At 35.3% G+C, this 26,647-nt stretch overlaps 1 protein-coding gene across 21 annotated transcripts in view; it reads left to right on the forward strand.

Moving 5' to 3' along the window:
- The first annotated feature begins 29 nt into the window (after nucleotides 1–29).
- LOC127879411 (phosphorylase b kinase regulatory subunit alpha, liver isoform-like) overlaps nucleotides 30–26,647 on the forward strand; it is a 72,246-nt gene continuing 45,628 nt past the window's right edge. For 10 of the 21 annotated variants that reach the window (XM_052426209.1, XM_052426200.1, XM_052426207.1 and 7 more), the window contains exons 1-14: nucleotides 38–230; nucleotides 4,732–4,890; nucleotides 10,026–10,242; nucleotides 12,189–12,271; nucleotides 13,105–13,185; nucleotides 13,712–13,852; nucleotides 14,745–14,849; nucleotides 16,501–16,677; nucleotides 17,730–17,825; nucleotides 18,126–18,233; nucleotides 19,114–19,192; nucleotides 19,752–19,886; nucleotides 21,155–21,264; nucleotides 21,950–22,094. In XM_052426209.1, the coding sequence (XP_052282169.1) occupies nucleotides 153–230; nucleotides 4,732–4,890; nucleotides 10,026–10,242; nucleotides 12,189–12,271; nucleotides 13,105–13,185; nucleotides 13,712–13,852; nucleotides 14,745–14,849; nucleotides 16,501–16,677; nucleotides 17,730–17,825; nucleotides 18,126–18,233; nucleotides 19,114–19,192; nucleotides 19,752–19,886; nucleotides 21,155–21,264; nucleotides 21,950–22,094 (1,714 nt within the window). In that variant the 5' untranslated portion in view covers nucleotides 38–152. Of the gene's footprint in view, nucleotides 231–4,731; nucleotides 4,891–10,025; nucleotides 10,243–12,188; nucleotides 12,272–13,104; nucleotides 13,186–13,711; nucleotides 13,853–14,744; nucleotides 14,850–16,500; nucleotides 16,678–17,729; nucleotides 17,826–18,125; nucleotides 18,234–19,113; nucleotides 19,193–19,751; nucleotides 19,887–21,154; nucleotides 21,265–21,949; nucleotides 22,095–26,647 lie in introns of all 21 variants that reach the window. The other 11 variants (XM_052426201.1, XM_052426199.1, XM_052426203.1 and 8 more) reach the window with 5 other exon arrangements.

The following is a 26,647-nucleotide window of genomic DNA, read 5'->3' on the forward strand; positions in this document are numbered from 1 at the left end:
TTCATTTTCAAAATTCATCAATTCGCATCTTTCTAGTAATCTAATGGCCTTGACATTCAGAGCTGGCCAAAATGTCAACAAGGTTGTAAGTAATGTCAACTACTGTATAATTTCAAAGTGGATCTCCCGAGTTTCTTCGAGAGATTTTCATCATGAGAAACAGAAGTAATTCTGGAGTCAGGCTTGACTACTTCCAACGTCTTATTAACAAGACAATTTTGAAGTTTCAGGTAGCTAGGCATTTCTGAAATACAGTCGATTGGTATATAACGGATAGCTAATGACTTCATTTCAACGTTAACACCATGCATTCAGTAATTAAACCATTAAACCTAGATAGACCCATGTCTTTCCTATAGAAACATGCCAGTGGTTTTAAATTTCCGAAACAATATTATTTGTTTACAGCGCGAATTTCATGGTACACTGATTCAGTCATTACCGGATCGCTTAGGTCTTTATCGGATTACATGTGTATCGTGTTATTTCTTGAAATTTGACACAGCTTTTGTAAAAAATAATTGCAATGTATGTACATTTCCAGAAAGGAAATTCATTTCTGCTTTTAATAAGACCAAGTTCATGGAAATCACTGCACAACTGATGAAGTAATGGCTGTTCAAAGCGATGCACCCCATATTCAGGTCATTTTGAATACCTTGTTATATATATATATAGATTTGATAGTGAAAAATATGTTTTCAGAGAAATTAATTTTTCATTATAATTTGATTATTTTTCATTAAAAATGATGTTTTTACTAATTAATATCATAGCCACACATAGCCATTCCTGAATATGGGTCCCCACATGTCTGTTATTCACTAAATCCCTAGTTGCAGCATTTATGCTTATTTTATATGGTACGCATCAATTTGGTTTCTGAGCATTCTTACTTTTGTAAAGGACACATAATACTAAAATATTACATCAATGAACATTATGTTTACCAAACAAAATCTGCAAAATTCAAGAAACCATTCGTCTGCACTTTTCCTGTCGTCACAAAAACGGTGCGTACATAACGTGACCTTGCTTTGCTTTCGAAAAAAGAAACAGTTGTAAACATTGACACACATCAACAAAAACATGAATCGACTTAACAATGATAGGCTTTGTGTATTCAATTGATAGAAAACTAAAAATTTTTACATAAATAAAAGTATTTTGCAAAAAACGTTTAATCTATCCGTTACTCACTAAAATCCTCTATTCACCAATCGACCGTAGTGTAAAAGTTAGACTGTTCAGTGTTTGAAGTGTCTTGTCACATCAGCACATCCGTCAGAAGGCGTCTGGGCGTTAATTACTACTAGAATTTGCAGGTGTACATTAATTTTACAAATGTTGGAAGTCCCATGAAAGTCCAATAACTGGCTTGTTTTCTAATGAACAGCTGTCAATCAAATTCTTAGTGGTTAGGGAACTGTATGAGCCAATCAGCGCTCAGACAGCCAAGTGCATGTCCACCTTACATATATGTGTATAGAAAGGTGTACATTTCATAGATCAAGGACTGTAGCACTTTAGATACAGCTTGAACAAATCGTTTTTAATAGAAAAAAAAATCCACAATTGCCACTGACATTATGTTGTACATGAAGTATAATTTTTGTCATGTTTTTATTAGTACAAAGGATTGAAATGAAAGACATGAGAAATGTTTATTAGTGGCTAGAATTTTTTTACTTTTACACGAACAATAAAACTTGGCAATACTTTTTAGATTACACAATATATAATACTCATTTTAAATACTTGGTTCTGTGCAAAATTTACTGAAAATTTTCGGAAATTCACTTTCACATTTGCAAAACTTTCTTGAAAGAGTTAGATGTAACATTAAATTTAGTCATTAATTTGTACAGTGCTGCCTTAATGCTCGCACATCGATTCACATGATTCATGCATGCTCAATGGGAATTCCCCCATACCACGGCACAATTCACTTTTTATATGCTTTTTCATTTGTATTTCTGACATTCTTTAAAACATTCATCTTCTATATTGGTCATAATTTGGCTTTAAAAATAGAAATCCTTATTATACTGAATTATCTGGTAATGTATCTTCTATATTGGTCATATTTTGGCTTTAAAAATAGAAATCCTTATTATACTGAATTATCTTGTAATGTATAGAGTTTGAACATGAAAATATCCAGCTTTGTATAAGGATTAGGAAGGGTAGGGCTTCCTTTATGGACTTCCAGGCCGAAATTCCGCCCCAAAGCGTCAGTTGTATTTCTGTTTTACAGATCTGCCACAGTCCCTTAGACATCCGATAATAAGCATGGACGCTGTTTTTTCATTCACGGCACATACATATCCAAACAGTAAATCTGGTTTCATTCACACAATTAACTCCGCCCACCAGCTTTTGTATACAGTAAATTTCTCTAGCTCCAAGTCAGTTTACAGCATCTTGCTAATCAAATAAGCTGTTAATTGGCTGCTTCAGAAGCATAACTGTTACCGTATTATTAATGACCATCTATTTTAATGAAGACCTTACAGATAATAATCTAGGTCAGCGCGCTGCATTAAAATCAGAAAGAAATGCAACATACCAAAGTATGAGACTCCTAGGAAGTACGGGTATACAAAATCTAGCAGTGTTGGTTTGTATTCCTTGTTTTGTGGAATTCTGAAATGAGCATAATTAAATTAGTAATCCAAAACATAACTTCCAAATTTAAATGTTAAAGCAACTTGTACAACTTCAAGCTTCAAACTAATAGCGCTCATGTATGTCGTGTTTATCCTTTGTGCTGATAAAAACTCGGAAAAATTAGCCTTCATCTGTACATCGTCAGGTTATCAGCATGGAAAGCATGGTGTAATGATTTTTGTATAAAAATGCTTAGCGCAGAGTACATTAAGATCTTTATGTTGCGATTAAAAGTTTAGTAGTTCATTTTTACAACTAAAAAAAAGCTAGTGGGAGCACTGGTAGGGTTTACTCAAATACTGAAATAAATGTGGGACTTACAATTTTATGTCTTGAATGTCCAGAATTTGAAACTCCCTTGGAGCCAGAAGTTGGATTATTGCAACTTAGAACTACTTTTGTAAACAAATGAGAGTTAAAATCCTTAGAATAGAATGGAAAATACTATGGTAGCAAACTCATCCTATTTTATTTCAATGTGATATTAAAAGTACTTTCAACAAGAATCTTTTTAAACAAATCTTTAAGGCTCTCTTGTCTTGAATAGAAATAATACTGACATTTTTGGGGTATTTATCATTAAATATTTCTTGGTAAAGTTTTGTATAAACCTGTTAAACCTATCTATTGAGGACGGCCATGGCATGGAATGCCTAAGACTTATTGTTACGCTTTCAAGTCCATTTCCTGGAGAGAACAGTACTTTGTGTCTTTAGGGAGATCTAAAGAATGCTCCAGTCCCACAGTGGGGATCGAACCTGATCTCCCGTAGCTTTACGGACACCATTTCCAATATATACTGTAATTAATGTAAGTTTCTGGACACTTAAAATAACTTTCTTTTTTTTCGTTCTCGAAAATTTTAATACACAAAAATCCATCATTTATATAATTTCTAAAAATTAGGGACAATATGACGTTATACCAAGTGAATTGTGATCTTGTGCTTTACATGCCTGATGGTGAGCATTTAATTCTCTGTAGTTAGGACTTTATATTATATAACTTAAACAAACTACAATGAGAAATTGGATTACCTGTATGATTTCGTTGAATTATAATTATTGTAATTGAATTCTTGTCTTTTTCATCTTCAAATATTGCTCTTTACAGTTGCAGCCTATTTGTCACAAAAATGTTTTGACTGGGGCATGTTACCTTAGATAGCTGATTTTTAAGTGGTAGCAAATAACAAAACACTAACTTTCAAAAGCAATTGATTATCATTACTGAACCTGATTGACATAATGAAAATGATACAATGCAACAAATGTGCACTTATTATTTACTTACTCATTTAAAATGCATAATCTTAAAAGCTATTTGGTAAAGCTGTTTCCTTAAACCGAAATTCAAGTCAATTTACCCAAATAACTTATTTGTTGGCCAGTTGTATGGCCGTCACGTGGTTCTTACATCATGTGTGTGATGTTTAGAGCGAAATAACACAAGTTGAGATTTCTGAGGAAAAAAAAATGTCAGAAAATGTAGTCATGAATGATATGGAATATTCTGAATCTTAAAATAAGAGTTAAGAAAAATAAGTATTTTGTCTAAAAATAAGGGTGTCTGAAAACATAGAGTGTTTACAATTTTCAAAGTGATAGTAACTTAGTTAGCTCATATGCCGGTATTATAAGTACTTATCATAAGAAAAATAAAAATGAGCACCAACATAAGTAACGCTTAACCCTTTCAGTGCGGGAACCGAATTTTAAAGGCCTTTGCAAACAGTTTGAATCCAGATGAGACGCCACAGAACGTGGCATCTCATCAGGATCCAAACTGTTTGCTATTCTGATAGTATTCTTTGAAAAAAATCGAAGAAAATGCTAATTTTAGAAATTCAGCAGACGACTTTTTTGCAGACGACAAATTTCCCAGCATGCAAAGGGTTAAGTATTCATCTGATAATTCTGATCTAGTATTACCATCACTACTATTACAGTGACTCAGTGAGTGTACCAAGTTCAACAGCAATATGTGATTATAAGATAACATGATTAATAATACAAAATGTTCTACACTTGACTATTAAATTTTCCTTCTTCTTTCATTAAGAACCCAATAACTGGCTTGTTTGGAACAACAGAGCATGACAGCCATGCGTGGGTCAGAGACAATGTGTACACCATTATGGCTGTGTGGGGCATTGCCCTGGCATACAGGAAAAATGCAGACTTAGATGAGGATCTTGCAAAAGCATATGAATTGGAACAGGTTTGTGGCAGTTTAATATTGTTGACATTTATATATTAGCAGCACTGTGGGAAAACAAGGCTTAATGCATGTGCATACAATATAGTCTTAGATTAGCCAGGGCCCTCGATTTGCACTTTTTACCGCCAAATATCGGCGGCTCTTCCCCCATGAAAAAGTATACTTTTTCCCCTATTTCAGCTAAAATTTCCCCCTCCAAAAAAGAAAAAAAAAATATTTTTTTTACTTTTATACCTATGTTGCCAGCTGGTATCGTGCTATTAACCTTTGATTAAATGTTTATTTATTATGCCCCCCTTCGAAGAAGAGGGGGTATATTGTTTTGCACATGTCAGAAGGTCGGTCCGTCCGTCGGTCCGTCCACCAGATGGTTTCCGGATGATAACTCAAGAACGCTAAGGCCTAGGATCATGAAACTTCATAGGTACATTGATCATGACTGGCAGATGACCCCTATTGATTTTGAGGTCACTTGGTAAAGGTCACAGTGACTCGAAATAGTAAAATGGTTTCCGGATGATAACTCAAGAACGCTTATTCATAGGATCATGAAACTTCATACATGTAGGTACATTGATCATGACTCGCAGATGACCCCTATTGATTTTCAGGTCACTAGGTCAAAGGTCAAGGTCACAGTGACTCGAAACAGTAAAATGGTTTCCAGATGATAACTCAAGAATGCTTACACCTAGGGTCATGAAACTTCATAGGTACATTGATCATGACTGTCAGATGACCCCTATTGATTTTCAGGTTATTAGGTCAAAGGTCAAGGTCACAGTGACCCAAAACAGTAAAATGGTTTCTGGATGATAACTCAAGAATGCTTACGCCTAGGATCATGAAACTTCATAGGTACATCGATAATGACTGGCAGATGACCCCTATCTATTTTCAGGTCACTAGATCAAAGGTCAAGGTCACAGTGACTCAAAAAAGTAAAATGGTTTCCGGATGATAACCCAAGAATGCTTACGCCCAGGATCATGAAACTTCATAGGTACAGTACAGCCAACGTGGAACAAACTAAATCCTCGGTCACGCCACGGCAAGAATCGTTAGTACGCAGCGGCCGCGTCGTGTGTTCACGCGGCGTATTGCAGAGGCACTCAGCATCGATCCGTGCAACGATGCCGAGTCTATATTAACCTCACCTACTTTCGCGGAGTAAATCCGCCACGAACGTACGCGGCAGATCGTGTGAACAGATATACATCTACATGTACATTAGTGTAGTGTAGAAACCTAGATTTACGCTACTTTCATAGTTATTATTTTCACGTTTTAATAAGCGATATGGCACGTAATGCGCTTAAACAAATTATCGTTGCATTAATTACACACAATATTAATGTTTTATTCGATTCTCAAATGAGCTTTACTAAAATTGTAATCCGAAACACGCTTCCGAATTTTAATGCTTATGCGACATTAACAAATTCAAGCGGTCAAAAAAACAGTGCTAAAATATCCTTTGTTAAGTTGGAATAATTCAACTCTCAGCTTTATAACCCAATGGTTAGCTGATAGTTGCAATGCGCCTAGTTGCAATAATTCAACTCTCAGCTTTATAACCCAATGGTTAGCTGCCAGAGCTGACAGCAAAAATTATCAAAGGCTCTGGCAGTCCGTTTATATGGACTAATCCTTTGTCTCCATCAAAAGCGCGTGAAAATTATGCAGACATGTAGAACCTCGCATGGAAAGTGAGGGTGTATTTTTAGTTCTGGCTACCATAACTTTAAATGTCGCGTTTTATGATTTTTGACTGGCGCGACTTTCAATACTATATAAACTGTACGCTGAAGTTTCTTTTATAGCTAGTGTATTTTGTGTTGTATAAAAACATGAACATCACGTCAGGCGATTTTCGCGTGTTCAGTGGAAAAAAAACGCCCCGATTGGACTTTATTTCATCACATCTTTAAATAGTAACAAATGCCAAAATGTATTTGATACTTAAGAATAATTGCAAATGTGTGTGTGTGTGTCTTGAGCACTTTTACAATGTATTGTAAATATTTACCGGAGTTTGCTTTAAAACTGGAATATACAGTCGATTGGTGTATAACGGATAGCTAATGACTTTGAGTCTCATTTTAACGTAAACACCATGCATTCAGTAATTAAACCATTAAACCTAGATAGACACATGTCTTTCCTATTGAAACATGCCAGCGGTTTTAAATTTCTGACAAAATATTATTTGTTACAGCGCGAATTTCATGGTACACTGATTCAGCCATTACCGGATCGCTTAGGTCTTTATCCGATTACATTTGTATCGTGTTATTTCTTGATATTTGACACAGCATTTGTAAAAAATAATTGCAATGTATGTACATTTCCAGAAAGGAAATTCATTTCTGCGTTTAATAAGACCAATTTCATGGAAATGGCTGCACAATTGATTAAGTAATGGCTGTTTAAAGCGATGCACCCTATATTCGGGTCATTTTTAGTTGAATACCTTGTTATATATATATAGATTTGATAGTGAAAAATATGTTTTCAGAGAAATTATTTTTTCATTATAATTTGATTATTTTTCATTAAAAATGATGTTTTCCCTAATTAATATCATAGCCACACGCTAACCACATGTGTATAGGACAACTTTAATTGAGTTTATATTTATTTTGAGACAATCCCCACATTCCTGAATATGGGTCACCACATCATGTCCATTATTCACTAAATCCCGAGTTGCAGCTTTTATGCTTATTTTATATGGTACCCATCAATTTGGTTTCTGAGCATTCTTACTTTTGTTAAGGCAACATAATACTAAAATATTACATCAATGAACATTATGTTTACCAAACAAAATCTGCAAAATTCAAGAAACCATTCGTCTTAACTTTTCCTGTCGTCACAAAAACGGTGCGTACATAACGTGACCTTGCTTTGCTTTCGAAAAAAGAAACAGTTGTAAACATTGACACACATCAACAAAAACATTAATCCACTTAATAATGATAGGCTTTTTGTATTCAATTCATAGAAAACTATAAATCTTAACATAAATAAAAGTATTTTGCAAAAAACGTTTCACCTATCCGTTACTCACTAAAATCCACTATTCACCAATCGACCTTACGGGATTATCGGGTAATGATTAGCCCTATCAATTGTTTAATGTAAACAAAATGAAACGACTGTATATACGCATAGTCAAACAATAGTTATAAGAAGCTGTCGCGTCTGGCGATTTATTTTGTGGATAACAAACCGTCCGATACAGTTTAGAAAACAGTACGGGACGGTTTCCTGGAAACCGTCCGGGACGGTTTTCTGGCATAAATTATAGTACAGCATGGGTTTTGATATCAAATATATAAAACAGAGTGATGAAATGTAATTCTGTTAGGTCCAGTATATTTTTATCACAAAGTTAAAAAAACAATTATTAAAAAAACAGTATTCCTTTAACTAATTAGGTCATTTTCAATCTCTGGCTTTGCTTGCGGTATTTTTGTCAATTGCTAACTTGAAAAAGTATTATTCAGTCTATAACCTGTTCGGTTTAAAAGCTGCTTCCTTCTATGTATCAACAAATGCACCATAAAAGTTGAAATTAGTTATCTATGTAAGAAATACTTTGCGGGCAAATACATTTATTTTGAGTACTTAAAATATTCACCTTTAACTCTGATGTATTAGACAGCAATGCTTGATTAAATATTTTGAAATTCATGTTTTGTCCGAGAAAAATAGCGTCGCCCCAGATGACAACGATATTACATTACGCTCGTAAAACTTCCAAAGTAAAGCATTATTGGTTTACGCGCACGAACGGTCCAAAACTTTCCTTAACCGTCTCGGACAGTTTGTATACGGTTCGGAATGGTTAACAAACTTTCTGGGACGGTTTATAAACCGTCCAAACGGTTTATAATAGTTTTGGACCAGTTCGTACACCATAATAATACCGTATCGGACAGTTTAAACCGTCCCGGACAGTTTATGCACACCAACGGTCCAAAACTTTCCTAAACCGTCCCGGACGGTTTGAAAACTGCCCGGAATGTTTTTTGTACATTGATCATGACTGGCAGATGACCCCTGTTGATTTTCAGGTCACTAGGTCAAAGGTCAAGGTCACAGTGGAAAAAAAACGTATTCACACAATGGCTGCCACTACAACTGACAGCCCATATGGGGGGGCATGCATGTTTACAAACAGCCCTTGTTTAAATTACATTAAAATATAGCAATTTTAAGTGTTGTAATAGTTCGTGAAAAGATCATAAAAAATTCCCCTTCTTGCCCAAAACGACGCGAAATTCCCCCCTCTAAGGGCCCCGGCCCCAATCCCCCAAAGTGTAGCAAGGGCCCTGTTAGCCTGTCTGCTTTTTTAGGTGTAATGTGGACTGCATAGGCTAATTTAGGACAAATCTTTATGCACATGTACTAAGCCCATTTTTTAAATGGCTCATAATAAGTCTTCCCCGAATTGTTTTATCTAAGCCTAAAACTAACAGTGATGAAAATTAGCACAAGCTAAGCTTAGTCTGCAAGCTGGTAGTGGTTAAATTTGATAAGGGTTTGCTGATATTTTCAACTTTATGTAGACATGCTTGAAAGATTTTTTGTTGACCTATTTCATATCACAAGTAATCTGGCTTATTTTGATGACTGGACTGTTTTTATTATAGCCAATCTGAGTATGAGCCTTACGTAGAACCAGTACTAAGTAATCAAACTCGTGAATTCTTCAACCAACTCTTGAGTTAGCTTTACAAGTATATAGCTTGCATGTGGCTATTGCTACTAACGAATTGAAGATAAGTTTACAATATTTTTAATAAATTTGACTTGTTATCATCAGTAAAAAATTATTTTATCAGTTAAAAGTTTCTGATTAAAACAAATGATCCTCACTGTGGGAAAGGGGGTTATATGCATGTTAGGTTTTGTCCCAGATTAGCCATAGCAATATGCAAGAGCTTATCAGGGACAACACTTTCTGCATGGTTTTGATTTTTGATAAAGAAACTTGTTTTAAAGAAAACTTCCATAAAAGTGGAAAGTGTTGTCCCTGATAAGCCTTACAGACTGCACATGCATTAAGCCCTGTTTTGGCAAAGTAAGACGCATATGTTTATAAAATAATTTATACAAAATTGCAGTCTGTGGTGAAACTGATGAGAGGCTTATTACGCTGCATGATGTTACAAGTGGACAAACTGGAGAAGTTTAAGAAGACACAGAGCACAAAGGACTGCCTGCATGCAAAGTACAGCAGCCAGACAGGGAAAACTGTGGTAGGGGACAGTGAGTGGGGCCACCTGCAGATTGATGCCACCTCGCTGTTTATATTGTACCTAGCGCAGATGACGGCTGCAGGTTCACTTTGAATTTTCAGTTATTTCTTCTTTATGAATAATTTGTATAAGAATTGAAGGCTTGACATTGATTTCTATTTTAGTACTGAGTTTAAATATTATATTCTTAATTCTTATTTTATTAAGCATCCAGCATCTACAGGTGCTGGAAGGCATGTAGCAAATGTACCGTCCGTTTGTCAGTGTTGTTGTCTTTCCAGCTGTCCCTCCATCTGTGCAGGATTAACTCAAATTGATACATTTTTAATAACATTAAATATTCTCTTTACAAAACTTTAATGCTTGCAAAAATGATGTCTTTTAACACTCTCAGCACAAATACATCATCTGACCTCATTTTCACATTGAAATTGACCTACTTTTGGACTAATTCTTTGTTAGCCCACAATCATGAGTTTTTTTTTATCAGTACACCTTGCTACAAAGCTTTGATACTTGCACTGATGAAATGTTATTATTATATGAACACTTTCAACTCACTCACATGACCTGACCACATTTTGACCTTGTCATTGACCTATGATTGGATTTGACTTATCAGAAGGTTAATAATCTGGGGGGGGGGTTCAAAATGACTCATTCACTCTTTATGAACACTCTCAATACACTTTAATCACCTGACATCATTTTGACTTTGATATTGACCTGCTTTTGGACTTGGACTTCTCACATGGACCAATGAATCAATACTGACAAGGTTTCCACTGGGGGCATACGTGGTTATTGAACATATGAGCTGCGTTCGGTTCTGAGAAAACTGGGCTTAATGCATGTGCATAAAGTGTTGTCCCAGATTAGCCTGTGCAGTTCGCTTTTATGACTTTTTTTGTTAAAATGAAGTCTCTTCTAAGCAAAAATCCTATTGAGACTGAAAGTGTCATCCCTGATTAGACTGTGCAGACTGCACAGGCTAATCTGGGACGACACTTTACGCACATTCATTAAGCCCAATTTTCTCAAAACAAGACACATGTTTAATGTTTTTGTACATACTGGATAGTTATTGTAAGCGTCATAATGCATGATATCAACATAAAAGAGAGAAAATGATTATGTTCAAATGTAAATTTGCATGGATTGTTTCGTTTTATGGTAATGATATCCTGCCTATTAAGTATTGTTCTAATCTAATAATTATAAATATGATACATTATACACAATTTGTATCTGAATATAGCTGATATTGGATGTATTTGTTACTTAAATACAAAACTAATGTTTATCTCTGAGAATAAACAGTTGAAAGTTGTTAATACTGATCATGCAAATATTTAAAAAATAAATAAATGAACGAGTGAATAATTTAATGGAGCTGCACATTTTGAGCGGTGAAAGCTCAAGGTCAAGGTCATCCTTCAAGGTCAAAGGTCAAATATATGGGTCAAAATCGCTTATTTAATGTACACTTTTGCAGTATTTCAATATTCAAGATAGCAACTTGATATTTGGCATGCATGTGTATCTCATGGAGCTGCACATTTTGAGTGGTGAAAGGTCAAGGTCATCCTTCAAGGTCAGAGGTCAAATATATGTGGCCCAAATCGCTTATTTTATAAATACTTTTGCAATATTGAATATAGAAACTTGATATTTGGCATGCATGTGCATCTCATGGAGCTGCACATTTTGAGTGGTGAAAGGTCAAGGTCAAGGTCATCCTTCAAGGTCAGAGGTCGAATATATGTGGCCCAAATCGCTTATTTTATGAATACTTTTGCAGTATTGAAGATAGCAAATTGATATTTGGCATGCATGTGTATCTCATGGAGCTGCACATTTTGAGTGGTGAGAGGTCAAGGTCATCCTTCACAAGGTCAAGGTCATCCTTCAAGGTCAAACATCATATAGGGGGACATTGTGTTTCACAAACACATCTTGTTTCAAATACCTTTTTGTGTTATTTGTTGTGTATGCACACTTGTGTTAAACTTCCTGGTCTTTAAACAGGTCTTCAGATTATTTACACCTTGGATGAAGTCGCTTTTGTACAGAATCTAGTTTTCTACATTGAGACAGCCTACAGAACTCCAGTAAGTGCTATTGTTGTATCACATAAACATATCAGCCATGCTCTGAAACATGGGGCTTAATACATGTTTATCAAGAGTCATCCAAAACGAGCCTGTGCAATCAGCATAGGCTTATCAGAGACAACTCTTTATGATTTCATGGTGTCTTTTGTTTACAAGTAGTCTCTTCTACCAGACTGATCTTTGGAAGATACTTTTCCCATTTACCCAGAACGCAACTCATATCTTTATATCATATGAGTCGCAATCTGAGAAAACTGGGCTTAATGCATGTGGGTAAAATGTTGTTCCAGATTAGCCTCTGCAATACACACAATCTAATCAGGGACCACACTTTCCGCCTCAACTGGATTTTTGTGAAGAAGAGATTTGCATTAAACAAAAATTACCATAAAAGAGGAAAGTGTCGTACCTGATTAGCCTGTGCAGACTGCACAGGCTAATCTGGGATGACACTTTACGCACATGCATTATGCCCAGTTTTCTCAGAACGCGACTCATATATATATGATATCAAGATATAAGATTGCAATAGATTTTGGAAACTATGATTACATAAATGAAAAATAATTAAAAACCTTCAGTATTGCCTATTTGATGACATTATTGTAATAAAACATGTGTCCATGTTATTTGTCAAATTTTGTTTTCTAATTTAATTATTGTTTGCCTCATGAACTTAAGTTTTGTGCTCATGGTGTTCTTTTCTCTGTCAATATTGTTTAAGGTTACCAGTTGTTTATTTAATTTATTGTATGCCTTATCATGGGCTATGAACTGAAGATTTAAAATAATGCCAATACCATGCAAGTAAACATCATCGTGTTTAACAGGATTATGGTGTTTGGGAGAGAGGAGATAAAACCAACCATGGGCTCCCAGAACTGAATTCCAGCTCTATAGGAATGGCAAAGGTCAGAAATTTGCGTTAAAAGTATCATAATAAACAAGTTAAGTAGTATTACCAAAAACTTCACCATTGATGTCCCAAAATAGAAAGTAAAATATTGGTACTTTTACCTGTAGTGCAAAGGTTTGAAATACATGTACTTCAAAGCAATTTAAATAGTTGTAATAGTTAGAATATTACTTTCGGATACCATGGGTGTAAACAAAGTATTGTTACCAAACAGACTGTCTACCCTGTTTTTAATTTAAACCTTTTAACTTTAGCTTGATTGCATCAAAAGCCTTAGGCTTATTGTAGTGTTCTAAAGTCTATTTCCTGGGTAGAACCACTGCTTGTTGTCTTTTGGTAAGATCAAAGGAATACTGCTACAGACGGGATGGGACCTATGACCTCGCGGTTGCTAGAAAGACACCTTTCCCACTACACCACAGGGACCAATACAGCGATCTACTGCTCTTTTTTGGCAGCACCATGTGTTTTTTTTTTGGTCCTTGACATTTTCCTAATGTTGGGTTCGGGTGTATCTACAGGCTGCCCTGGAAGCCATCAATGAGGTGGACCTGTTTGGTGCACGGGGCGGCCCTGCCTCAGTGATTCATGCCCTGCCTGATGAGGCACAGCAGTGCCAGGCCATACTGCACTCCATGCTGCCCAGGGAGTCAAACTCTAAGGTGCCTTCCACTGTGTACTGTACTGGATATTAAGAGTCCCAGAGTATAAACAGATCTCAGTTTTTAAACAATAGAGCCTCGGTCTTGGAAAATGTGGCTTATTGCATGTGTGTAAAGTGTTGGCCCAGATGAGCCTGTTCAATGGCATAGGCTAATCAGGGTCGACACTCTCAGCCTTAACTTGAATTTTGCTCAGAAACAACTTCCCTTAAACGAAAAATTCCTCTAAAGCTGTAAATGGAGTCCCTGATTCCCTGAGACAAATCTTTGGGCGCATGCATTAAGCAATAATATTTTTTTTAAAGGATGATCTGAAGAAAAAAGTCGATATCTTTTTTGTTTGTTTCTGTTATTTTATACATTTTTTTTTCATCTTTCAATTAATTTGCATCACCATGGAAAGTAATTACTGGTTTTTTCAAGTCAAGTTATATGTATTATATTGTAATATCATGCGTTGTTAAAATTTTTATGACACTTTTTATGCCCCCGAAGGAGGGCATATAGTGATCACACTGTCCGTCCATCCGTCTGTCTGTCCGTCACACTTTGCGTTTAGGTTAGGAAAAATGCTCATAACTTCAATGAGGCTTCAGATGTAACCTTCATATTTGGCATGCATATGTATATGGACATGGCCTTTCCATATGCACACAAATTTTGACCCCTTTGACCTTGACCTTGAACTTGGGGTCCACGTTTAGGTTTCGAAATCTGCGTTTAGGTTATGAAAAATGCTCAAAACTTCTATCAAAGCGTTTTTCGGGGGCATATGTCATCCTATGGAGACAGCTCTGTTGTGTAAATATTTGTGGGTTAAGTATGTGAATTTCAAATAACTTTTTTAGAAATGAACTTGACAAAATTTTGTACCAGGTAATTTGTTTTATAGGAAATCGATGCAGCTTTAATATCTGTGATCAGCTTTCCAGCATTTGCCGTTGATGACATAGAGATAATCAAGAAAACTCGACAAGAAATTGAGGATAAACTTATGGTTTGAGATTCTTCAAAATGTTTATATATTTAGTGTTATGATTTTGTACTTTTTTTTTGCCTTTGAGACATACACTCTTGAAGCTACACTTATTGTCCAATCTCCTTGAAACTTGGTCAATTCATTTGTCCCAACGATATTTTGGATGAGTTTGAAACTGGGACATGTGAGGTCAAAAACTAGGTCACTAGGTAAAATAAAAAACACTTGTGAATGTATTCAATATCAATTTTTTCCCAACCTGCAAGAAACAAGGGGTCGTATTCCAGAAGCATCTTAAGGTAAATTTTATTCTTATCCTTAAATTGGGAAATTTTCTTAAGTGTTCCATTTCCTATCGCAATAGTTTGGCGTCAAGAATTACATCAAAATAATATCATTATGTCAATGTTATTTTAGGAATACCAAAAGAAACATGTGATTCCTTATCAAGTAAAGAAATACTAAACATTGTAATTTTGAACTTAAGTGACATTATTTAAGAAATGACTTAAGATTTTTCTGGAATACCACCCATGGTCAATGTTTGTTTTAATAAAAAAAAATCAAAATATTACTCTAAAGATATCTTAGCTGAGTTCAATAACTATTGCATTTCTATTTTGTCAACTTGAAAGAGAAAGACAATATCTTTATATAGAGTAAATTTCAAACTAAGGAAAATTAAATGAACAAAGAAACTTAACATTGTTGTTCACGATACAATACAAACGCGAACTTAAGTGGTGCAACCAAAATAAAATAATGATACATGAATATTTACATGATAAATAAATAAATACAAAATCAAACAGGCATTAAAAATGTATTAGAATTAGTTCTATTTTACTTTTTTTTTCAAATACTGATATGGCCGCTTATGTTATAAACGAGAGCGGTCTTAAATTACGTTCATTTTTAAAGAAAGTCTACTTTAACATTTCAGGTTTTGCAGTTAACTGGTTAATAAGCAGTTACAATAATAGGTTAACCGGGGTATTTAACTTAAATATGTCTGTGTGGTCATAATATCTGAGGACTGACCGAAAAATACATTATGGTATGAATATTTAAGAAAGGTTCACTGTCCTAAGACAGCTCTTGTTCGAAGAGATCTAATTTTTAAGAAAGGGTAAAGTTGTTTCCAAAACTTATTTCTAAGAAATGGTTTAGTTGTTACAAAAACTAAATTTTAAGAAATGGTTATTTTGTTATCAAAACTTATTTCTAAGAAATGGTTAAGTTGTTAACAAAACTTATTTCTAATAAATAGTTAAATGTTTTACCTGTTAAGGAGAAAAACCTTTCATCTTTCTGTACTATTTACATCTGATATATAATGTATGAATTATTTGACATTAATTATGTTTGTAATATAATCTTGATTCCATGAAACTTTGCTTATAAAAAAAGAATTATTTATGAACCAATATTTAGAGAAAACTAGATTATTGTTAAAAATACAGATAACTTGATTTAGCAAGGCTTAGGAATGGTTGATGTTTTTATGCAAAGCAAACAGACTGCACCTACCAGGTTTTCTACTGATCCCAACATTAACAAAAAAAATGGTCTTTATAGACAATTAAATAGTAGAATTTGCAATACAAACATTATTAATATACACACCTGGTGATGTAAATATTAATAATCCTCCACAATAATACTGTAGGGTAACTATGGTTGCCGCCGTTTCCTGCGTGATGGCTACAAGACAGCCCGTGAGGACCCAAACAGACTGCATTACGAGCCCTGGGAGTTACTGGCCTTTGAGAAGATCGAGAACCAGTGGCCAATGTTCTACGCCTTCTTCATACTGGACGGCCTTTATAGGGGTGATACTGAATCAGTAAGGAGCCTAACTTATATTGGATGGCCTTTACAGGGGGGGGGATACTGAATCAGTAAGGGGGCACCTTCATACCGGATGGATCCTTTAGGGGGAATATTAAATCAGGATAACTCATATTGGATGGCCTTTAAAGGGTATTTACGGAATCTAAGTAAGGACTCACTTTATGCTGAACAGCCTCTATAGGGGAAATACATTATTAGGTTGCTATTTCATACTGGATGGCTCCTGTTGGGGTGGATACCAAATCAGGAAGTTGCATACCTGATTATGGAATACTCTGTAAGGGGAATACCAAATCAGTCAAGGGCCTACCTATACTTGGACAGCCTCTATTAGGGGGATACAGAATCAGTGAGTTGCCTACCTGATTATGGACATCCTCTGTAACAGGAATACCAAATCAGCAATGGGCATACCTAATATTGGACAGCATCTAAAGGGGTAATACAGATTCAGTAAGGCAGCTGGTAAAATTGGAAGTAAAGTCCAGTGAACTTGATCTTTGAATCTTTGATCACTTTTAGTTTAACTCTTCTTGTTGGTGACATTTTTTCAATAGTATTTGTGAATTAGCATTGCAACTGGGTATAATTTCATGAAATTAAATTATGATTGAAATTGTTGTTCTTAATCTTTTCATCTTGCATATGATCTGCAATATATGTGTTGTCCAATCGGGTGTGTTTAGTTGAAAAAAAACGGATTGTCTAATTGAAGTATTAAATGTCACAAAATCATTTTAGCTGTGTTCTTCAAAAACTGGGCTCAATGAGTGTTTTCCCAGATTACATAGTCTAGGTGGAAAGTATGGTCCCTGCTTAGGGGCCTGCACAGGCTAACCAGGGACGACACTTGCCACCTTGACTGGATCTTTTTTTTTAAAGATACTTACTTACAAAAAAATCCTATAAAGCTAAAAGTGTCATTCCTGATTAGCCTGTGTGAACTGCAGAGGCTAATGTAGATGACACTTTGTGCACATGCTTGAAGCCCGTTTTTTGCAGAGTGCGGCTTGTTTAAATTGACAGATTCTATTTGTATCTCAGGTAGAGAAGTACAAGGCCCTGTTAGACCCAGTGATCACAAGAACAGATGATGGCAACCTCTATATGCCTGAGATGTATTCAGTACCCAAAGACAAGGTAAGGCAGTGTCGATCTTTACGTGAAATCGAACAATTGACTATTACATTTTTTATGGTCAAGTACGTGTTATTTTTTAATTCATTAAAATCGATTTGATAGGACTTTTTTTGTCATTATCAATATTGAGTTATTGGGAAATAATTTATAAAATCAAAATCGTTTAAACATTGTTAAGTCATTTAAATCTATTAAAGTCAACTTCATAGGTTCCTTTGTACTCTGTAGATATTGAGTTGTTGGGATTTTATTTATTAAGTACAAATCATTAAAAAATATATAGTAGTATGGTTTTGATAGGTTGATATGGAGATCCGGTCAAGGGACAGTCAGAAAAGGGAGCGTACAGGAAAGATGCTCCACCTGTGGGGCCAGTCTCTCTTCATACTGGGCAGGCTCATTGACGAGGTAGTCCTTGGTGTTGGATATGTACCTCACTCTGAGAAAAAAGGGCTTAATGGATGTGTGTAAAGTGTTGTCTTGATTAGCCTAGCCTGTACAGTGTGCACAGGCTAATCAGGAACAACACTTTTCACTTAGAATGGATTTTGGTGTAGAAGAGACTTTCTTTAAATGAACATTCCATATGAGCAGAAAGTATTGTCCCTGATTAGCCTGTGCATACTGCACAGGCTAATCTGGGACAATACTTTACAAACATGCACAGTGAGGCTCATATTTATTCATATTAAATTTTAGTTAAGTTGACTTTAACTATCAGAGTTTACAGTGTGTCACTGTTTATGCTTTTTGCATGTAAATATTTGTCTGTGACCAATTGAAAAGGTGCATTTGATTATTTAATTTTTAGTTTTTCTTAATTGAGAGTATCAGTTATAATTAAGAATAATCAATTAATGAGGTTAGATGTAAATGATGACTATGATTTATTTTATGCTTTCCGGTGGTTTATAGAGAAATATCAGTGAATTAAAACTGATAATTTCACTGTTTCAAACAGTGAAAATTATCAGTTAAAATTATGGATAATTTTCACTGTTTACTGTGAAATAACGTCATTTTTTTGATGAAAAGACATCATTATCCCAGCGAAATTCTTTAGTTTAACTCTTTAACAATGTATATAAACTGTAAAAAAAAGCATAAAATAAAAAGAAAATTTGTTGGATTTGGTGGAATATTGATTTTAATTCATGAATTAAAATCAATAATCCACCGAATCCAACAAAAATCCTCTATATGATCCTGGTCAAAACTAGTAAGAACCATGAATTTGTAGCATATAATTTCCGCATGCACTTGCTATGTATACATTCAATATTTGCAGAAATTTATATCGCCCGGAGAGTTGGACCCACTCAACCGTCGTCTTATCACAGAGCCGCGACCTGATGTAGTGGTACAAGGTGGGTTAAGTCATACATGGTACAACATTTAAAATGTTGCTAGAAAGCAGCCCCTATGGAAAAATAGGCTCCTCCTACTTTCTTTTTGAAATAATCAATATCCTTAGGTGTTCAAGTGTTGTGTTATTTCAATTTATTTTATCAATTTGTGTGTTGTTAAAGGTTGTGCATGTAAAGAAATTGTGTTAGCTCACAGGATGATCATCTTTGTATTGTATAACTTATTATTTTATAAAAATGATTGTATGATCAACATTTTCATGCAAATATACAAGCATCGTTCTGGAAAAACGGGGCTTTATGCATGTGCATAAACTGTTGTCCCAGATCAGGCTTATCAGTGACAACACCTTCCTGAATTTTTGTTAAGAATTGACCTCCTTTAAACTTTAAATTCCATAGAAGTAGAAATTGTCTTCCCTATTAAGCCTGTGTGGACTGCACAGGCTAATCTGGGACGGCTCTTTACGCACATGCAAAAAGCCAAGTTTTTCCAAAACGAGGCTGAAAGGTCTGCAATTAAACGTGATCAAACTGATAGTGTATGGTACTATTGCAGTTGTGGTGATAGCAGAGGACATTATGATGCAGAGCCTAATGGCCGAGCAAGGCATTGCTGTGCAGACAGTGAGTCAGGTGGCCCCCATACAGATCTACCCCGCCAGGGTCCTCAGTCAGATCTACTCTCTACTTGGTGAGTATACTCTTTACCGATAGACAGCATGATATTCATTTGTTTTCTCTAAGAAAATTAAATTAAATTATAGATCTTTCTTGAACGATTTATGTTTTGACTGCTTCATTTCCAACCCTTAGTTTCTTTTAAGAAGCAAACAGAATACAACAGCCTGCAAGTTACTTGTGGGCTATTTTGGTTGTATGCAGGTTGCATATAGCCATTAACACTTTACTTGTAAGTTAGAAAGGGTTACTTTGCTAGCTTGCTATTTCTTATAACACACATGTAGGGGGTAGTTTGGAGTCTTTCTGTCGGTTAGTCTGCAGTTTTTTTCCACTTTGAATGTTTTATGTTGTTTTTTTAGCTAACAACATGCACATTTATCAAGCAATTTTATTGAAACAAACATGCCAACAAAATGAAGTGTTTATGTTCAAGACACTTTCATGCCCAATGATCCACACATTCTTGAGCTTGTTGCCCTTTAGCATAGCTGACAAAGCAGTGCAGGGTATAAGTCACATTTGTGACAAGGGGCAAGTTGTTAAACGGAGTTTGTAGAAAAAATGCAGCTGTCAATTTATAATTGAGTCTCATATTATAATAAGCAGTGTTCTATAAAAACAGTGTTCTCCAGAAGCACCGGCAGCCTGCGATTTCACTGGACACATTCATTCTAGATGCCGGCTACTTTTCCCAAAATATCAATTGAAATGGTGCAAATGCACCCGTTATATTGCTTAGTTGCTGGCTACTTTGAAAATATAACTGGCTACTTAATTTTTTTCTGGAGAACACCAATAAAAACTGGGGGTTTTGTATGTGCGTTCAGTTTAGCCCCAGACAAACATTTGCGGTCCTCACAGGCTAATAAGGGACGACAAAAACTAACATAAAAGCAGAATGTTTCGTCCCTGAGTAGGCACAGGCTTATCTGGGATGGCACTAAGCACATGCAATAAGCCCAGTTTCCTTAAAACAGGGCTCTAATATTGAGCTCAGAGAATGCTTGCAACACTTGAGATTTGATTTCTCAAAGTTCAGTGTTCGTGAGAACCACACACCAGAGAGCAGACATTGACAAATGAAAATCGACCATTAGCCAATAAAGAAGGCTGCTAACACAACAACCACAACAGCTTTTGCATATTTTTAAACAACTAACCATTTATGATGAGGATAAGCTAATGCTTTTAAATCATTATGCAATAATGTTTCTATAAATATGATTTATATGTTTCAATATCACAAAACATGTGAGTGTTTGTGGTTGTACTTGTTAGGGAAGAACAAAAGCATGGGTCTGACAGGGCGCCCGTCCAGTGAGATCGGTCTCCTGGCAACCAGTAAGCTCTACATACTGCAGGACCAGATACTTGCATTTATACCACAGGTAAACTGGCATTGCTCATCAAGTAAAGACAGTGCTATCACTAAAAAATATGTTTAAATATATGAGTCACGTTCTGAGAAAACTGGGCATAATTCATGTGCGTAAATTGTTGTACCAGATCAGGGACAACACTTTCCGCCTAAATTGGATTTTTGCTAAGAATAGACTTCGTTTAACGAAAAGTGTCATATAAGCAGAAAGTGTCGTCCCTGATTAGCCTGTGTGGATTGCACGGGCCAATCTGGGAAGACACTTTACGCACATGCATTATGCCCAGTTTTCTCAGAACGCGACTCATTTATTGAAATATGTGATGTTAGCATAATGTCACTGCATGGTAGTTAGCTTCAATTTCATGCAGTGAGAATCAACTTGCCAGCGATTCAAATATTACTGTTTGAGCTATTGTAAGAGACCAAGTAATAATGGACAAAACATTCAATTGAATGTCCATGTAATAATTTTGTAACCAATCTGTCTATGAATATAAATTGCATGTAAAAATTTTCATTTCAACATAGATATGAGAGAATTAACATAATATTTGTCGTTTATACATTTTAACATGTTTTTTTACCATATATATTCATAAGTTATTTGAAGATTTGATGTATAATTACGTACTCATACAACATTTACCCATTTATGTGCGCAAGATGACTATCTAACCCACTTGGTTTTTCAGTTTATAGATCAGCATCAGTTTTACTTGGCCCTTGACATAGATTTTCTTGTTGACACGATGAAAAATACCATGGAAGATTTGGCGCGCAACTGGCGTATGATGGGCCGACCAACGTTTGTGTGCACCATCAACACATCCATGTTAGGTGTGATCTCCAGCCTCGCTTTCATTCTCATGCTGTTTTCTGCAACAGTTATGCATGTAGTTTAAACAATAAAGGGAAAGTTCTGGATTGAAATGTCAGTATGCTGCAGCTTATTCTATTTTTAGCTCTACTATTATATATGAAATATATATAGTGGAGCTATCCTACTCACCCCGGCGTTGTCGTTAGCATACCCGTTAGCGATAGCGTGCAAATGTTAAAGTTTGCGTACCACCCCAAATATTTTCAATGTCCCTTGACATATTGCTTTTATATTTTGCATACTTCTTTACCAACATGACCTCAACCTATTAACAAGAGCAGACAACTCTATCAAGCATTTTGTAATAATTATGGCCCTTTTTCCACTTAGAATATGCATATTATTGATAAATCTATGTTAAAGTTTGCGTACCACCCCAAATATTTTCAATGTCCCTTGACATATTGCTTTCATATTTTGCATACTTCTTTGCCAACATGACCCCAACCTATAAACAAGAGAAGACAACTGTATCAAGCATTTTGTAAGAATTATGGCCCTTTTTTCACTTAGAATATGTATATTATTGACAAATCTATGTTAAAGTTTGCGTACCACCTCAAATATTTTCAATGTCACTTGACATATTGCTTTCATATTTTGCAAACTTCTTTACCAACATGACCCCAATCTATAAACAAGAGCAGGCAACTGTATCAAGCATTTTGTAAGAATTATGGCCCTTTTTCCATTTAGAATATGCATATTATTGATAAATCTATGTTAAAGTTTGCGTACCACCTCAAATATTGTCAATGTCCCTTGACATATTGCTTTTATATTTTGCAAACTTCTTTACCAACATTACCCCAATATATAAACAAGAGCAGACAACTGTATCAAGCATTTTGAAAGAATTATGGCCCTTTTTTGTCTTAGAAACTGAATATTTTGTTAAATTTTGTGTTTAGATCCACTTGACTTCTAAAGTATCAAAGCTATTGCTTTCAAACTTCAAATATTTTCTTACTATCATGAGGGTTCTGTACCTGCCAAGTTCAATTTACCTTGACTTTGAAGGTCAAGAGTAAATTTTAGTTAAATTGTCATAACATCTTTATTTATGATCAGATTTTATTAATACTTTGACAAAACAACACTTACCTGAATACCACAATGGATTCCACCCAAACAATACCCCACGCCCCAACCCAGAATCCCTGCCCCTCCCCTCCTCCCCTCCTCTCCCCTCCCAATTTTTTTTTTTTCCTTTTTTTATTTTTGAAAGAGCATCTAATAAATGACCACACCCCACATTATACCCCCTCTAAACCCCCCCTACCCCCCCCCCCCAAAAAAAATATTTTTTTTTTCCTTTTTATTATTTTTTAAAGATCGTCTAATAAGTGACATTAAACCCCCTCTCAACCCCCCCCCCCCCACCCAATCAAAAAGAATATTTTTTTCTTTGAAACATGGTTAAAAAAACAAAAACAAATATATATTTATTTACTTTATTTTTGAAGGACGGTCCAAACTTCCCACCCAAGCTATTGCTATCAAACTTTAAATAAAATCTTATTAGTTTGTTTTATGTCTTTACAAATGCTCAATAGATTGTGGAAAATATACCTGAACTATTACCTTAACCTTATTGAATAATTTGAACAATTACCCCATGATGGCTTACGTTATACTGTCAAGCACTCGAATAGTCGAGCGCGCTGTCCTCTGACAGCTCTTGTTAAATCCATCCAAGAGGGCTTATCAACAAATGCTCTAGATTTTTAGAGCGTTCAATACATTTTTTTCGAATTATTGCTGTAAAAATAGAGCATATGTTAAACACCTTAATCATAAGCGTTAAACTCATGCAAACACTGGATTTAGCAAATGGATAGGAAATGCCCACATAACAACCAGGCACTGTGCCCTGTGCCTTATATGCTGCAAACTGTCACAGTTTTATCTTAGATCTTTCCCTAGACTTACAATATGTTTGCTTATAGCAGCAGTGTTGACCCATAATGCTGCAGTAGCGGTGAGCAGTCCCTATTTCATGTTCTTTTTTGTATACATTTTGTAAGTTTTATATGCTTATTGTAAATCATTAATAAGAAGCCATGTGTGTCCAATCCTACACATCGTTTCTCAACTCTGGGATAAACAGGGCCTTTTGCAGTCTAAACAGGCTGATCAGAGACACCTATTTCCACTTTTGTTGAATTTTTAGTTTAACTCTTTCAGTGCGGGAACCGAATTTTGAAGGCCTTTGCAAACAGTATGGATCCAGATGAGACGCCACAGAATGTGGTGTCTCATCTGTATCCAAACTGTTTGCTATTCTGATAGTATGTTTTGGAAAAAAACTCGAAGAAATGCTAATTTTAGAAATTCAGCAGACGACATTTTAGCAGACGATAAATTTCCCAGCATGCAAAGGGTTAAAAGAGGTTCCTTCTAAATGGAATTCCAGCCTGGGCAGAAAGTGTCAACCCTGATAAGCCTGTACAACAACACTTGATGCACATGCATTAAGCCCAGTTTTGCCAGAAAAAAGCTTGTTTGTTTCCATTCTCTCATGTCATTTCTCATAATAGTTTATTTTTGGCTAAAAAAAGTGATACACTTTAAATTATTTATTGATTGCTGGTGAATGGGCTATGTCACAGATAACCAATTGATGAAAGTATATTGATGGCAATCATTACTAAAATGGAGCTTAAGCATCGGCTTTTGTTTCAAATGTGTAAGGGTGTGAGATAATCCATTTGGAGGCATTAATATGAACAACTACTAAAGTGACACTGATTATAATTTTTTTTGTTATTATAAAATCATTAAAAAATGAAATGTAAACTGTAAAAAACAAACAGGGCAGCATTGGAATATTTTGTCGCAAACAATTCAAAATTCATTGGATAATTATTGTTCATGAATGTCTCAAGAGCTTTAGTGAATAAAAAGCTGATAGATACCGGTAATAATGATAAAAGTGACAATGTTTTCAATATAAAGATTTTAACTACATACCTAATAATGTCATATCATTTGATTATTAACATATTATTTTTTATTATTCAAGCATTGTTGATCACTCGTTTAGTTTTATGTGTATTATGAGTTGAATGTTGAATGGCTTTCTCTTTTTCTGGAGATTTTACGTGTTTTGTATGCTTTCTGTCGCGACTTGGTGCTCAAGAAGCATACATCAGTTTCAGTTTTCTTGTTGGACCCTACTGCCATTCATACATGTTTCTTTCTGAGAAGTTGAGGTTTAATATCTCAGAAATCTTGAAATAGTTTAAACAATATTTGTAATAATAGATATCATGTAAAGGGGATTCAAAAAATATATATTCCTGTTCATGTAACTAATTTAAAAGCAACAACAACTTAAAATCTGGCTCAGAAATATACTTGCACAAAAGTCTCTTTAAAAGTAAAATGAATTCACTGGTATCCGGAGAAGTGCCCCCTGGAGAACTGCCCCCCGGAGAACTGCCCTCTTATTTTAAAGGTGGCGGAGAGGTGCCCCCCCCCATCAAATCGGTAGGGGCGGAGAACTGCCCCCCTGTCAGAATTTAGTAGGCGGATATCTGCCCCCCATCAAATCTGTAGGGGCGGAGAACTGCCCCCCGGTGTCATATTAGTTATTAATTACGTAGTGAAAACAATACTTACGGGTAATTTTACGTTATCGCCGTACACATTTTATCCGGTAACAATTTAATTTCAGTACAAGTATATTACCATTTATCGAACTGAATAACACAAATTGTCTAGAGGCATGTGATAATACTGTTTAAGGCCCTTGGTACGCATCTGCACCACTCACTATACATGAATGCCTTGTAAAAGTCGTGTTTTAATAAGAGCGCGAAACATAGTCGAGATCCACACAGGAAACGCGTGCGTGTTAATACTGGCAATGTGTTGCAACTAAATACAGACGTGCAACTCGGTACTTATGGAGGAAAAGTTACATCGGAATTAATTTACATTATAAAGATAGTATTGACCCATGGAAAAAACGTTAATTGACATATAAAAAAGTAAATTAATAGGCAAGGCAAAGGCAATAATTTAGCTGACTTGAAGAAAAAAGTGAAGTGAAGTTGAATTTATAAGCAATTTATTTATGTTGTTTAGTTAATTCATATCTTCTAGCACCTTATCCGTCGGTAGCATCGCCAGACCGTCGAGTCGTCCACAGTTTGCATTTTGAGCAGATCATGTCGACCTTAATTGTTAAGAACTTGTTAGCTTTGAATAAAGCCGCATACGGGTTTATTATATTGAACTGTCCAAATCCGTAATTGGCGAAAACAAACAAATAAATTATTGTTTTCAGCTGGCATAAGGATGGATTAAATTGCATGCTAATTGTTTGTTTTTATTACGGGGAAAATATCAAATAATTCAGCCGCGAAAACTTTTTATTAGCAAAAAGTTATTTGTTTTTCTTTGTTCACATTGACGAAAATCACGTGATTATCAAGTTGGCGACGTGACGACGTCCATGCCGAGGTAGGTATTTTATGCCGTTTTATAACTTTTATTACTTGTA

This window comes from Dreissena polymorpha, chromosome 4 (assembly GCF_020536995.1).
Source record: "Dreissena polymorpha isolate Duluth1 chromosome 4, UMN_Dpol_1.0, whole genome shotgun sequence".
Taxonomy (NCBI): Eukaryota; Metazoa; Mollusca; class Bivalvia; order Myida; family Dreissenidae; genus Dreissena; species Dreissena polymorpha.